At 47.0% G+C, this 16,367-nt stretch overlaps 1 protein-coding gene across 1 annotated transcript in view; it reads right to left on the bottom strand.

The window, feature by feature from the left end:
• grik2 (glutamate receptor, ionotropic, kainate 2) overlaps positions 1-16,367 on the bottom strand; it is a 346,902-nt gene that overhangs the window by 215,833 nt on the left and 114,702 nt on the right. The window contains exon 7 of the mRNA XM_080897244.1: positions 11,322-11,495. Coding sequence (XP_080753370.1) covers positions 11,322-11,495 — 174 coding nt within the window. The remainder of the gene's footprint in view (positions 1-11,321; positions 11,496-16,367) is intronic.

Genomic DNA, 16,367 nt, shown 5'->3' with positions numbered 1-16,367 from the left:
GATCGGGTCGCAATGGTTCTCTGTCCTGGATTTAAAATCTGGGTACTACCAAATTGAGATGGAGGAGCTGGACAAACCAAAGACGGCGTTCGTATGTCCCATCGGCTTTTGGGAATTTAATAGAATGCCCCAAGGCATTACAAACGCCCCCAGCACATTCCAGCGGCTCATGGAGAAATGTATGGGCGACATGAACCTGCGCGAAGTGATCGTGTTTCTCGATGACATCATTGTATTCTCCAAGACACTTGAAGAACATGAGGCTCGCTTAATGAAAGTTCTTGATCGCCTGAAAGAATATGGGCTCAAACTCTCACCCGAAAAATGCAAATTTTTCCAAACTTCTGTCAGATATCTTGGGCATATTGTGTCCAGCAAGGGAGTGGAGACTGACCCTGAAAAGGTGGAAGCCTTAAGTACCTGGCCTGTGCCCCGTGATCTTAAACAGCTCCGCTCATTCTTAGGCTTTTCAGGGTACTACAGGCGGTTCATTAAGAACTTTTCGAGTATCGTTAAGCCCCTCACTGACTTAACATCAGGCTACCCTCCTTTGCGCAAAAGCACAAAGCCTAAAGCTAAGTCTGTCCAGTACCATGACCCCAAGACACCTTTCGGCGAGCGATGGACTCCCTCTTGTGATTTTGCTTTCAAAACCATCATTGAAAAGCTCAGTACTGCGCCTGTATTGGGTTTTGCTGACCCTAAACTGCCATATACGCTCCATACGGACGCCAGCACTACAGGGCTTGGCGCCGCGCTCTATCAAGAGCAGAATGGCCAGACTAGGGTGATAGCTTATGCAAGCCGTGGGTTGTCTAGGAGTGAATCTCGTTATCCCGCCCATAAGTTAGAGTTCTTAGCTTTGAAGTGGGCAGTAACGGAAAAGTTTGCAGATTACTTATATGGAAATCAGTTTACTGTCGTAACAGACAATAATCCTCTGACGTACATATTAACTACTGCTAAGATGGATGCCATGAGTTACAGATGGCTAGCTGCCCTGTCAACGTTTAGCTTTAAGCTCCAGTACAGAGCAGGCAAGCTTAACTCAGATGCAGATGGCCTTTCTAGACGGCCACATGGCGAGTTGCTTAACGACGCAGTGTCCCAAAAAGAGCTCGACCGCATACAGCAGTTCACACAGACTCACCTGTCCCTACCTGACAGCAGTTTAAGTCCTGAAGTAGTGTCTGCTATTTGTGAGAAACACCTTGTATGCAGCTCTCAAAATGACACCATCCCTTTGGTTCACTCGCTAGCCATTTCTGCAGCTGCCATTCCAGGTGACTTTGTCAATGAAAATGACTGTGGTGGTCTTCCTGTTATACCCCATATGTCCCTTGAACAGATCACAAACGAACAAAGAACAGACCCTTGTCTGAGGGAAGTTATTGCACAAATTGAAACTGGAGAAAAGGTCCCACCAACTGTGCGAGCTGAACTTCCTGACATCAACCTTCTACTCCGAGAGCTCAATCGATTGGAGATGCACAATAACATCCTGTATCGAACTCGCCAAGATGGAGGAGATGTTACCTACCAGCTTGTCTTACCTGAACAGCTCCGTGACTCAGTCTTCCAAAGCCTCCACTGTGACATGGGCCACTTAGGCACTGAACGTACCTTAGATCTTGCCCGAACAAGGTTCTATTGGCCTCGCATGGCAGCATATATAGAACATAAGATCAAAACATGCAACCGCTGTGTAAGACGTAAAACTCCTCCAGAAAAAGCAGCTCCACTTGTGAATATCAAATCCACCAGACCCCTCGAATTAGTCTGCATGGACTTCCTGTCCATTGAGCCTGATCGAAGTAATGTAAAGGATGTGCTTGTATTAACCGATCATTTCACGAAATATTCATTAGCCATCCCTACCAGCAATCAGAAAGCTCAGACCGTTGCAAAAGCCCTTTGGGACAACTTCATAGTCCACTACGGGATACCCGAACGATTGCATAGCGATCAAGGTCCCGACTTTGAGTCCCACATTATCCAAGAGCTTTGCAAGATCATGGGCATTCGCAAAATCCGGACAACACCCTATCACCCCAGAGGAAACCCGGTAGAACGTTTCAATAGAACGTTACTAAGTATGCTAGGTACTCTTGAGGAAAAGGACAAAACTCAGTGGCACAACTATGTCAAACCACTCGTTCATGCGTACAATTGTACGAAAAATGATACAACCGGTTTTGCCCCATATGAGTTAATGTTTGGCCGTCAGCCAAGATTGCCAGTCGATCTAGCATTTGGGCTGCCCTTTAACAACAAAAGTTTCAAGTCGCATTCTCAGTACATAACAAAACTAAAGGCAACTCTACAAGAGACCTACAAACTAGCAACAGACCATGCTAACAAAATGGCAGAAAGAAACAAAACAAGATTTGATATGCGAGTGAAACCCTCAAAACTAGAGCCAGGTGACAGAGTTTTGGTGCGTGCAGTCCGTCTCAGAGGCAAGCACAAGCTAGCCGACAAGTGGGAGACTGATATTCACGTTGTGGTGAACCAAGCAGGTGACTTGCCCGTCTACAGTATAAAACCCCTAACAAAAGAGGGCCCAGTCCGCACAGTCCACCGCGATCTCTTGCTCCCTTGTGGTTTTCTTGCCCCTGTTGAAGAGAAACCTGTCCAACCAACTCATGTACGCAAACCAAAAACAAGGCAATCACCTAAACAACATGAGGAATGTGATCATTCAGAACTGGAAGATGAGGATATCTGTTGGTTCAGAGAGGAACCTCTTCAAGAGCCCATAAAGGTCACTCGAGTCTATGAGATTCCCCAGCCAAAGACACACCCTAATGATCACGATCATACTGAAACTCATTTGCCTGGAGGAGACAACTTACATGAACATGACAACCTGCCTGGAGGAGACAACTTACATGAACATGACAACTTGATTGGAGCTGACAATTTAACCGGATGTGACAACTTACCTGAATGTGGAAATCCACTTGGATATGGAAGCCTAGAGGAGAGTGAAACCATGGTGGAACACTCAACCACTGACAATGAAAGCGAGAGTGATGCCAACTTACCCGATGGATCTACCTGTGATGGGCCAGTGGAAGAAGACAACTCAAATGATAATCAAGCAAACTCAAGTCAGTCAAATACTGAGAGTGAAGCCACAGCGACTGTAAGGCGCTCAGAGAGAACAAGAACCCAACCAGAACGACTGCAATATAGTCGGTTGGGAAATCCTCTCGTTTCCATTACCCAGTCCCTGTTTCAAGGTCTAAGCCTGGCTTTTACCAGTGCCTTGACAGAACAAGATTCTGTGGTCATCCCCATGAAGGCTGGTTCCCCTGTCATTACCGTTTAGCTATCCCATGCAAAGGGACTTGCATGATTCTAAGAGGGGATAGTGTAACCCAGTGTTAAAAACGGGATTAAAAGTATAAATATTCATACTCTCACGATGGGAATAAATATTGATAAAAACAAAATTAATTATAATAAATACTGATAAAAAGCATGTAAACATAAGTTTAATATGTACATATGTATATGTGGTATATAGATGGTGTGGGGGCAGGACTTAGTCCTTTAGAGTGTGTTTGTCAGATCCACTGAGCGACCAATCATTGGCCGGTCTGACCCTCCCCCCAGTCTGTGCGCTGCTGAGACACCTGTGCGTGCCTTCGTGTGCCAGTAAGATACGCCAGAGACACAGACGGTGAAAGAGCAGTTTACCCGTGCGGCGAAGAAGCTAGCTGGATAGTGAAAGTCCTTTTTTCGGCGAGAATAATAAGAGTGATACTGTATTCCAGAGGCCGTGAGCCAACGTGAGCACTGTGAAGCCCCGTGTAGCATTTGTTGCTTTGCATGGTAAGTCCCAGGCAGTACACGTGCGCTAGCATAGCATGCTACTTGCCGCTAGCTCCGATGCTAACTTTTGTTAGCCATTTTGCAATGAAAGTGCCTTTTCTGAGGCTAAAGCAATTAGCACTGAGTCTGCTGCACTGCATACGAGATGTTCTTTAAAGGTTTATGTCACATTACTGTGGTATTGATGTATAATGTATGGTTTTGTGCGACGTTATGTTAGCACATGTTCACTTTTCTCATGGTGCTAATTATAGTTCTGCACAATTAAGTATTAGCAACGTGAAATTAAGTGCCTTCACCTGCACTTAGCTGAAACTTGATAAGTCTCAAGCCAATGTGTATTTTTAATGCACTGCTGAGCTATTTTGTATTGTTTTAAATGTGTGTTTCCTATGCACTTTTTCCCTTTGAAATGAGAATAATTTGTTGTACAACATAGAATATTTTGAAGAAAATTTAGAAGCACTACAAGCAACCAGTAGTAATAATAAGTTACAGGCATGATAGCTTAAATGTTGAACTACTGTGTTCTGGCCTGGTCCCCAGGTCAGGTTTTTTCCTTTGCTTATTTGGATTGGATTGGTTTTGAGGACCTGAGAAGAATCGAGGATCCCTTTTCCAGTACTGGATGGCGAGCCCAGCCCAAAGAGCCGGATGAACTGGTAGATTGTAACCCGACTGGTTACAAACACACTGAGTGACTACTGAACATTGAAAGACTGAAATTGACTTTTAAAAAAAAGACACAAAAGACAATATATCCTTAGGTCGACCATTTGTGGGGTTTATTTTATTTTGTTTTCAAGAAGCGCGCTCTACTTTTGTTAAATGTGCACAACTTTAATAATTGCTAATAAATGCAATTGTGTTTTCTACACCTACTGTGTACAAGTCCTCTGTTGTCATACACCCTTGGCTCCTACGAATCTAGAACCTGTCTGATCTGGTCCATATTTCCCTTCTGTCCGCGTACTGTGGTTAAAGGTAACTATACTGCCCGCACTACATGCAAAGAAGGCAAGAAGTAGCACTAACAGGTCTAGTATTGCACCACCAGTGTTACAAAAACATTCATGGTCTGGAGGGAATTATCAGTCTTGGTAGAGTTATGCAGTCTTGGACTGTACTTGTCAGCTATGTCTTCGTCCTGTAAATGCATCTTCCATGGATGCAAGAATGTTCAGCTTGAGCTTCTCATTTAAATGTCCTGAGAATTATGAAAGAACTAATAGTCTTAATGACTCAGTCAATGCTCAGCTGTGCACAGAGGTGAAACTCATCACAATGAAATGGAATCAGGCCTCATTTTACAGCTATAAATAAAATTAGACATTCATTTGCATGTTATTGAGTGAATAAGCGTTTGGTCTCCTCTGACCCAACCAGAATTCTGGCTCCCACAGATTGGCTGTGTGCCCATGTGGCACACAGATTACAGTCAATCAATCAATTACAGATATTCCTGATCTCACTTCATTAAGTGTATAAACCACACCTGTCCACATAATCATCACGGGCAAGACGACAGAGCTGTTAAGAGATGTCAGGGACAAGACTGTAGACCTGCAGAATACTAGAATAGCTAACAAGACCGATACCAAGAACGTTGGTGAGAAGCTGACGTAGCTGACGTGATTATTTGGAAATGGGAGAAACATAAAATGACCATCGATTGCTCTGGTCTGAACCAACGTGTTAAACAAAAACTTTGCATTAAGTATTTAGGGATTATTGGCACTTTTATAAAAATATATTACACATATATATGGTAGAAAATGAAAGTGCTGTTTTTATTAACTGAATGAATGAGTCTAGAACTCGTGGGAATTTCCTGTATTTCCTTCCTGATGCGCTGTCACTGCCTGAATCTTTTTTTTTGTTTGCTAGTTTTAGGGGTATCTCTCTGCTAAACTCTGTTAATCTTATAAGAGTCAAATTAGGGAGTCAAATGGTAATATATAATACAATTTGATTTATATAGCACGTTTAAAACTGAGGGTACACCAAAGTGCTTCGCAGTAAGGAATAAACAGGAAATGATTACACTGAACAGTAAGTCATTAAAACAAGGTAAACAAAGGCATTAATAAGTAGAGATAGGGAGAGCTGAGAAATGAGTAGCGATACAGCAGTTAGTGAGCGCTGAAAATTCACAAGTAGGAAAAGCCGGGTTAAATAGGTAAGTTTTCAAGCGTGCTTTAACCCTTCTCAAGGCAGGCGCTGCCAATTTGCAACAGTTAAAAACTAACAACCTGATTACCCCCCATACTTATTTAGGTTTTTTTACTCAGAAGTACCACTGCAGGACTTGGTTGTGCATTAGCAACAAAAAGTTTAATTTGAGCCTGAGAGGGTTAAAGGATTGAATGGAGTCAGAGGCACGAATGGTAGCAGGAAGGTTTGATGCTACAGAGGCAAAGGCACGACCACCCCCAGTCTTCAGACGGTGCCTGGGCTGGGCCAGAAGAAACTGACCAAATGATCGTAAAGAACAGCTGGGAGTATAGAGACTGAGGAGGTCGGCGAGATAGTCAGGCACAAGGTTGTTTAGGCATTTGAACATAAGCAGCAGAACTTCAATACGAAGTTTAGGAGTCAGCCGATGTAAATCAGGGAGCACTGCAGTAATAGAGCCAAACTTTCTAGTTCCGGTTAGGAGACGAGCCGCAGCATTCTGAACGAGCTGTAATCATTGGAGGTGAGCGAGGTGGAGTCCAGAGTAGAGTGAGTTACAATAATCTAATCTGGAGGTCACAAAGGCATGGATATGTTTATGGATAAGTTTATAGTAACATGTAGTGCTTTTACTCTTAAATAAGGTTCATGTAACATTAGGCTGATGTGTCCCTCACAAAATAGTGGAAATGCTTCTTTTTTCTAGGTACTTGTGTGGTGATATACATGTAAGTAGTACATTAATACTGTGGAGTGGAAGAGGAGGTCTGTGGATCACACAGTTTTTGATCGGTGCTAAATTGAGTGGAATAAAGTGGATAAATGAGAGCAATTTATTTGATCTGTAACATTCTCTTTTTTGCTTAAGTAAACATCCTAAACCAATGCAGGAGACTCAGATTTGGTCCTCTGCATCATTCTGAAAGCGGAACACAATCCTGTTAGTAGCAGCAGCAACAACACCACCAAAACCTTCTGCTTTTCCTTCAAATCTTGATTGTGTAATTAAAAATCCACTCTGGTGTTGTACAGATGCAAAGTTGAAAACATTTATGATCTTAACTGTTGATGTCGTAATGCCATGAGTTCCTTTTGATAAAATATTCTGAGCTGTCAGTAAAGATCCAAACAGAAAACTGTACACAGCGACATCAGAGTTTTCTCTACCACTCCATACTGCAGAGCATGAACTGTGTCCAGAACTCCATATGAACATCTGGATTTAATTGTAATGCTTTGTTTAGAACATCAAGAAAACGTGTTACAGTATTTTGTTTCAAGTTGTCATTTTGATATGCAACATGGAACCTTAAACACGACACACAGATGAAGCTGTGGAACCTCCCGTCATGTCGATATGCTTTAGCTGCTAACTGATTGCCATTTGTCTAATTAATCAATCCCCAGCTAACACCAGCTATTAATTCACTGATGAGCAGGGTCACAGCACACTCCTCACACACATAAATCTTTGCCTGTTACTGATCCAAAAATAACTGCACAGCTTGATTTGTCTGATTAATCTCTGTGGTGCACTACAAAGTGAAAAGACCTTATTATTTAGCTTGTTTTTTTTTATCCATGGATTCGAGATATCAGCACGACTGTAGGACTTGCTGCTTCTGCTGGAAGCTAGTAGCAATAAAAACACCCTAAGCTTTAAGTGTTCAGTGAAAATGTCCAGTTATTACACACACAGTCCATTTTAGGTCTCAAGTGGGAAACTATTGATTGAACCACAAATCTAACAAAACAGCTTAAACTGAGTAACACCCACTTTCCAATATCAATCCAGAAACATGACTCAGCAAGTTGTTGCTCTTAGAAAAAAAAAACAATCTGCTATTCTCCTGAGGCAATCTAATGTTTTCAATCAGCAGCCAACATCAGCTGCTGCTGGTGCGGCTGCCAGTGCTGCCAATGCGTTCCAACTGGCATCAGACCAAATGGCTACATTTGGCCTAACATATAACACCTCAACAGTCATTGTGGAAATATAACACAAGGACTTTCACTCCTAACTTCCCTTCACCCACTTTCTATCTTTATTTTTCTTTTTTCATTCCTCCCACCATCTCATTTCTCTGTCCTGCTCCATTACTTTATTTCCCTTCCCATTCCTTGTCTCTGCTGGTTTGACACTTTTTGGCCGAGTTCCCAGTAAACAGTATGGAGGAACAGCTATTACACACAGTGTGCTCTGATCAGAGACGTTTCAGATCACAGCGACAGAGATGCTTCTCATCACACCTGGAACTCGTTTGGAACTCGGGTCACAAAGGTAGTCCGCCTGACTCCAGCAAGCTGCCTCGGACGTTATGGTAAGAGAAACCAGCGAATATACATCCTAAGAAGTCTGCCTCTCCGTGAATCGCTACCTTATCGTGGTGGAGGGGTTTGTGTGTCCTAGGGATCCCAGGGGCTATGTTGTCTGGGGGCAAATTGGTCCTGGGTGAGCGACCAGACAAAGAGCGATTCAGAAGACCCTTAGACCCTCGAGGGAACAGTTTACCCTGCCCTAGAGCCAGGACCGGTGAGGGTGCCCGAGGGCGAGCATCCGGTGGCCGGGCCTTAGTCCATGGGGCAGCCCGAAAAGGGGACATGGGCCCATCCTCCCGCAGGCCCACCACCGGCAGGAGGCGCCATAGGGGTCGGGTGCATTGTGTGCCGGGCGGCGCCCAGGAGCAGAGGCCCTGGAGGACTGATCCTCGGCTACCAAGACTGGCAATTGGGACATGGAATGTCACCTCTCTGGTGGGGAAGGAGCCTGAGTGCATGAAGTTGGAAGGTACCGGCTAGATATAGCCGGGCTCACCTCTATGCATGGCTTGGGCTCTGGAACGAGCCTCCTGGAGAGGGGCTGGACTCTGTCTCAGTCTGGAGTTGCCCCTGGTGAGAGGCGACGGGCGGGGTGGGTATTCTAATATCCCCTCGGCTTGCTGCCGGTATGTTGGGGTTCTTCCCGGTGGATGAGAGGGTTTGTTCCCTGCACCTTAGGGTCGGGGAATGGGTCCTGACTGTCATCTGCGCTTATGCGCCGAGTGGCAGTTCAGAGTACCCAGCCTTCTTTGAGTGCTGGAAGGTGCTCCATCTGGAGACTCTGTTGTCCTACTGGGAGACTTCAATGCTCATGTAGGTAACAACAGCGAGACCTGGGGGGGGCGTGATTGGAAGGAACGGCCTCCCTGATCTGAACCCGAGCGGTGTTTTGTTATTGGATTTCTGTGCAAATCATAGTTTGGCCATAACGAACACCTTGTTCGAACATAAGAGTGTCCATAAGTGCACATGGCACCACTAAGCAAAAACTCGGGTGTGGAAGGAGTTCGGAGAGGCCATGGAAAAAGACTTTCGGACTGCCTCGAAGAGATTCTGGCAAACCATCAGGCGCCTCAGGAGGGGAAAGCGATGCTCTACCTGCACTGTGTATAGTGCTGGCGGAGCGCTGCTGACTTTGACTGAGAAAATTCTCGGGTGGTGGAAGGAATACTTCGAGGACCTCCTTAATCCCACTGACACGTCTTCCGAGGAGGAAGCAGAGTCTGGGGATGAGGGGAATGACCCGCCAATTTCCGGGGGCGAGGTCACTGAGGCAGTTAAACAACTCTTTGGTGGCAGAGCCCCTGGTGTGGATGAGGTCCGCCCCGAGTTCCTGAAGGCTCTGGACATTGTAGGGCTGTCCTGGTTAACACGCCTCTACATTGTTGCGTGGAGATCAGGGGCAGTACCCTTTGACTGGCAGACCGGGGTGGTGGTCCCCATCTTTAAGAAGTGGGACCGGAGGGTGTGTTCCAACTACAGGGGGATCACACTCCTCAGCCTCCCTGGGAAAGTCTATGTCAGTTAGCTGGAAAGGAGAGTTCGTCCGCTAGTCGAATCTCATACAGGAGGAACAATACGGTTTTTGTCCTGGTCGCGGAACACTGGACCAGCTCTTTATCCTCTCCAGGATACTTGAGGGTGCATGGGAGTTTGCCCAACCAGTCTACATGTGTTTTGTGGACTTGGAGAGGGCATTCGACCGTGTCCCTCGGGGGGTCCTGTGGGAGGTGCTGCAGGAGTATGGGGTGTCTGGCCCATTGCTACGGGCCATTCGATCCCTATACAACCGTTGCAAGAGCATGGTTCGCATTGCCGGCAATAAGTCGGACTCGTTCCCGGTGGGTGATGGGCTCCACCAGGGCTGCCCTTTGCGGATGCTGCACCGGTCCGTCGTGGTGAAGAGAGAGCTGAGTGTAAAAGCGAAGCTCTCAATTTACCGGTCGATCTACGTCCCTACCCTCACCTATGGTCACTAGCTGTGGGTAGTGACTGAAAGAACGAGATTGTGAATACAAGTGGTGGAAATGAGCTTCCTCTGAAGGGTGGCTGGCCTCTCCCTTAGAGATAGGGTGAGAAGTTCAGCCATCCAGGAGGGGCTCAGAGTAGAGCAGCTGCTCCTCCACATCGAATGGAGCCAGCTGAGGTGGTTCAGGCATCTGACAAGGATGCCTCCTGGGTGAGATGTTCCGGGCATGTCCCACCAGGAGGAGGCACCGGGGCAGACCCAGGACACACTGGAGCGATTATATCTCTCGGCTGGCCTGGGAATGCCTGGGTGTTCCCCCAGATAAGCTGGAGGAGGTGGCTGGGGAGAGGGAGGTCTGGGCTTCTCTGCTTAGGCTGCTGCCCACGCGACCCGGCTTCGGATAAAGCGGAAGAAGATGGATGGAGAAGACTATCATTTCTAGAACACTGTTTTATGCCATTAGTGACTTGATGCCTGAAAACCACTGGGAAAATCACAAGGTTATTTCCACTGTCCAATTCGTCAACCACAGTAAGAAATACGTGCATGAGATGCAGTATAATATGTAATAAATGTAATAAATGTTCAAATTTCATGACTCTCAACTGAAGTATTTCTCCTACTTAAATGGATATACAACCAGGAGAATTGGGAGATATTATACAGAGTTTTTAATCATGGGAATCGTGAGTAAAACTTCAAGCTTGCATAGAAGGAAGCATCATATCATCACACTGAAGGTTAGAGCACTGACAAAACTGAAGAAGCAATCAACAGCAAAAATTAATGTACCTCTGTCTCAGTCTGATAGAAGTCTACAGCTGTGGCAACACATTTAATTACAAATTGTATTAACAAAGAAATCCCCTACTTTCATCATTCATTTCCTTCCTCACCATGACAACAGTTTCTGAGAAAGATCAATAAGTAACTGACCATGGGTCCACATCTGCATGTCAGTGAACAAAACTCTGGCAAAGTGCTTCATTATACATTCATGAACTTTGTCCAAACTCACAGTCATGAAGCCGTCCAGTAATCCGGAGTCAGGTTTCGGTGGAGCCTGCAGTCGCTCCATGGACCACTTCTCGATGATAGAAGCCACCTGGCTGTTCTCAGTGTTGAGTATCCTGAAACCCGTCATGTTTACACCACTGTACCGGTAAGGTTCCACGTCCAGTGCAAACAGATCCTGGAAAGAATAGATACAATGTTAACCTCTATGTATCATTTTATCCCCACTCATCCCTGCTATAAGCTGAAAGGCAAGGTGTACCCTGGACAGGTTCGTCAGTCTATTATAGGTTTAATTCAACAAACCCAACTCACCTGTCAACTTGTCCATCACTACTGCAAACAAGGAAGGGGTCAGAGGTGATCCTCACTGTAATCCCACCTCAACTTTGAACCCATATGCCACTCCTACCCCACACTCCACCTCAATACTGCTGTCCTTATACATGTCCTGCACCACCTAACAGACTTTTATGCTACGCCTGACTTCCACACAGAAAAATTTTAGAATACCATAGTTCCTCTCTTAGTACTATATACAAAGGCACTGATAATTTAGAATAAACACCCTTAAAGCAAATATTGCATTTGCAGTACGTTTTCTTTGCAGGGAATTCACAAAAAAAAAAAGTAAAGTAGAGAAAAAGAATAAGAGTGACAGCGTTTTGATCCCTGACAGCACTAACAGCCTTTCCAGGATTAGAGTGAGATGGAGCATTTACACTTTGATCTGAGTCAAATCTTTGACCTTGACTTGTACACACAGGCATTTGTGGATCTTGCATTTTGTTATGTAGATACTGAGAGGAAGTTTATTCTGAAATAACCAAAGGCAAGGTTAGGACACATATGATCTCTAATGTGACAGATTTTAACGAGCTGTCAAGAAGGACTGCTATTGTGAAGACAACAACAATTTAATTTCAGTTCAATTCAGTTTTATTTATACAGCGCCAACTCATAACAACAGTTGCCTCAAGGCGCTTTATATTGTAAGGCAGACCCTACAATAATACATACAGAGAAAAACCCAACAATCATATGACCCCCTATGAGCAGCACTTTGGCAACAGTGGGAAGGAAAAACTCTCTTTTAACAGGAAGAAACCTCTGGCAGAACCAGGCTCAGGGAGGGGCGGAGCCATCTGCTGTGATTGGTTGGGGCGAGAGCAATGGGTCATTTGAACTAATTCTGAAATTATTTCACCAGTTGGCAGCAGAAACAGAGTAATTATTGTGAAAGTTACGATGAAAAGAATATAATGATAAATTTAAAAATTACATTAACAAAATGTCATCTGTTGTTGTTATTTGTCATTTGTCAGCACTGCATGTTCACTAGCAGTTTGCCAAATACTAGTGTCATTGTGTACATGGCAAAAACTGTTTTATAGTATATTTACTTTGACTGAAAGCCATTTTATTTTTGAAAGTTAGCTTTTTCCCTATGTGTACCAAAAGCAGCGATATTGTTCCAAATGTCTGAAATGATTGAACTGAAGGTTTGAAATGCTTTGTATGTATTATTGTAGGGTCTACTTTACAATATAAAGTGCCTTGAGGGGACTGTCGTTGTGATCTGGCGCTGTATAAATAAAATTAAAATTAAAAAATTAAAGTTGTTTGGCTCAAAGTATGTGAGCACATAGTTAAAGAAAAGCACCTGCCTCTTTCCTGATGCATGCCCAAATGAAGTTTGGATGCCTTGGATCACCAGATGAGAAATCATGTCATCATCTCAGTCTCATCTTTTATTAATCTGCCACATCATTTAATTAAATATCCGGACTGTGAAAGAAAATCATCGAATAAAGCACAGATGAATAGAATTACAACAGTGCATTTTATTTAATAATTTCTTCAGTTTTGATATCTCCAAACAAATGTGTCTGTGTAGGTTCTCCATCATCCAGCTCATGGTAATCTAAGGAGCTTGAAAAGAAAAGCGACTGGACTTCTTCAAGTTTCTTGAAGATGATTCATCTCTTATCTAAGAAGCTTCTTCAGTTCTAAAACCAAACGGTGGAGAGTCTCAGATAATTAAACCCTAGTGGGCGTTGTTCCTTAAGAGGCTTGTTGACACACTACTGATCCTGTGACTCATCACATGAGGCAAGGTGTGAGAAAGGGTGTGGGTCATTATAAGCAGAGGTTTCAACTGAAACCATTGTGAGACAATGCTTCACCCTAACACGTGACCTATGGAGATGACCTGACCCAAGATGTGAGTGGGCGTTAAGGCGTCTGGGAAGGATCTCAAAACTGGATTATAGATGGCAGACAGTTGGTGTCGTAAGCCACGCCCTCTGTTCAAAGATGGTCGCTCACAGTGGACACAGATGCTTCTTTCACTCCTCTTCAAACCATCTGTGTCATGGTCCTGGGTCATGTGACCCAGTGTGTTATGCTTAGCCTATTTTGATGTTTATTATTTGTTTAGGTTCTCTAAGGTAGTCCAGCCATTTGTATATATCACCCCTGCATTACGTCTCCCTTGCCCTTCGTGTGTTTATGTCTGTGTGTCTTGTACTGTCAAGTTCATGCTGTCAGTTATGTCACCTCCCCCTGTACTATGTCTCCCCGGTTCATGTCTCATGTTTCCTGTTTTACTTTGAAGGCCTGCATTCACTGTCAGTGTATTCAGTTTTACTCCTCCTGTCCTGTTGTTAAGTTCATGTGTGTCAGCTGCGTTCCCATGTGTGGTCACTTCCCCTGATCATCCCTCATGTGTATTTAGTCTCTGTGTTTCATACAGTCTGCGTCGCGTCGTCTGTGTTACCACCCCCTGTGTTCCGTATCTCCAGCCATAGCTTTGCCTTAGTTTATGTCCAGTTTAGGTTTCTGTTTAACTATTACTCTTATGCTGCCCTCACTCTGTTTTGTTCCTTTCATCAGCCAGAATAAAAGGCTCGCTTTTGTTTAACTCCACTCCTGCATCCTCGCTTGTGTTCGCTCCTGGGACCACCACACACATTTCCGCACGGTCTGCCTCCGCAGACCGTGACAGTACGACGCGACCATGCCGGACCCAGCGACGCATGAGAGGGAGATCGTCCAGACGGTGGAGTCGCTCTGTGGTAAATGGCTGCAGTGCTCCGAAGAGGAGGAACGGGAGGAGTTAGCCCGCCAAGTGGGAGTATGCATGTCTGTGTTTCCCTGGCTATGGAAGGCACTACACCCGCTGATCACTGACCTTCTCGTCACCGCTCTCCAACTCCGTCCGCAGCCACGGCTGCCCAGTGTGCGGGCTGTGCCACCAGAGCCCTGCTGTTGTCCCGTTTCCCCGCTGCTTCGCGAGCCGGAAGCAGTTGCGGTTGGAACGGTGAGGCTCGCCACCGTCACACCTTCCGCTCGCGCCCCGTCGGCGTCCGCGTCTTCACCGCGGTCTGGCCGCACGGCGTGGCGCACGGAGACGACGGAGGCCATAGACTTTGGCGAGGAAGAGCGGCAGCAGGTGTTACGGGCTTATCGGGAGGATGAGCTCCGGTGGAAGCCCTGGCTCATCCCGGAGGAGGACCTCTCACCTGCTGCACAGCCTACCAGCCGCTCGCCGTCTCCAATCCGCTTAGACTTCACTTCGCCTGCCTCATTTCTGGCAAGGATGTGGGCGGAAGACGGGGAGACCGCCGCTACGCCACCCTCTGCATTGGTGCCATCAGCGCCCATCGTGCCAGCTAAAAGAAGGGGGCGGCGCCGGCGCCGCCGTTGCACCGCATTAACTCCGGTGAGTGACTGCGTTTTCGTGCCTCAAGTCCCTTCTATGAAGCAGAGTGAGACAAGCATTGATTTGCCGAGGCCGGAGACTATAACGGAATTGGGCTCCAGAGCTGAAAGACCTGTGTGTGACTGCTTTGAAGGAGCACACAACGAAACCATAGACCATATTCCTGACTCTGTAGGATCCAGGATTTTTTCTAGCGTTGCTCTCACAGTCGCGCCACACGAAGCCCAGGTTCACGAGACAGCGAAAGGGGACCACACGTCTGCCGTACAGGCTGCTTCTCAGCCTGCTAGGAATGGCGTGAGCTTTCTCTCCGCCTCAGACTGCCTTCTGCTTCAGCCGTCTCTTCCAGCTGGAGGGCCCGAGGAGCCCGTTCAGCCTCATGCCTCGTCAGCTGGAGGGCCCGAGGAGCCCGTTCAGCTTCCTTCCACGTCAGCTGTACAGGCTGCTTCTCAGCCTGCTAGGAATGGCGTGAGCTTTCTCTCCGCCTCAGACTGCCTTCTGCTTCAGCCGTCTCTTCCAGCCGGAGGGCCCGAGGAGCCTGTACAGCCTCAAGCCATGTCAGCCGGAGGGCCCGAGGAGCCCGCCCGGCCTCACGCCACGTCGGCTGGAGGGCCCGAGGAGCCCGCCCGGCCTCACGCCACGTCAGCTGGAGGGCCCGAGGAGCCCGTCCAGCAACCTTCCTTGTCAGCTGGGGGTTCAGGAGAACCGCACCAGCCTCATGCCTCGTCAGCTGGAGGGCCCGAGGAGCCCGTCCAGCAACCTTCCTTGTCAGCTGGGGGTTCAGGAGAACCGCACCAGCCTCATGCCTCGTCAGCTGGAGGGCCCGAGGAGCCCGTCCAGCAACCTTCCTTGTCAGCTGGGGGTTCAGGAGAACCGCACCAGCCTCATGCCTCGTCAGCCGGAGGGCCCGAGGAGCCCGTCCAGCCTCATGCCACGTCAGCTGGAGGGCCCGAGGAGCCCGTCCAGCACCATGCCACGTCTGCTGGGGGGCCCGAGCCGCCCATCCAGCCATCTTCTGCTTCTGTTACGCCTGGTCCGGCCTCTGCTTCTGCCTGTGCTTCACCTGGTCCAGCTTCATCAGAGTCTTCATCTTCGCCTAGTCCAGCTTCTGCCTGTGCTTCGCCTGGTCCTGCCTCGCCTGCTCCGGCCCCGCCATCGCCTGGTCCGGCTTCTGCTTCGCCTGGTCCAGCTTCGGCTTCTGCTCCTGCTTCGCCGTCGCCTGGTCCAACCTCTGCGTCAGCGCCTGCTTCGCCGTCGCCTGGTCCAACCTCTGCGTCAGCGCCTGCTTCGCCGTCGCCTGGTCCAGCCTCTGCGTCAGCGCCTGCT

Source organism: Rhamphochromis sp. 'chilingali', assembly GCF_963969265.1.
Source record: "Rhamphochromis sp. 'chilingali' genome assembly, chromosome: 11".
NCBI classification, from domain to species: domain Eukaryota; kingdom Metazoa; phylum Chordata; class Actinopteri; order Cichliformes; family Cichlidae; genus Rhamphochromis; species Rhamphochromis sp. 'chilingali'.
Note: the sequence above shows the minus strand (reverse complement) of the source record. Positions and strands in the feature narration are given on the sequence as shown.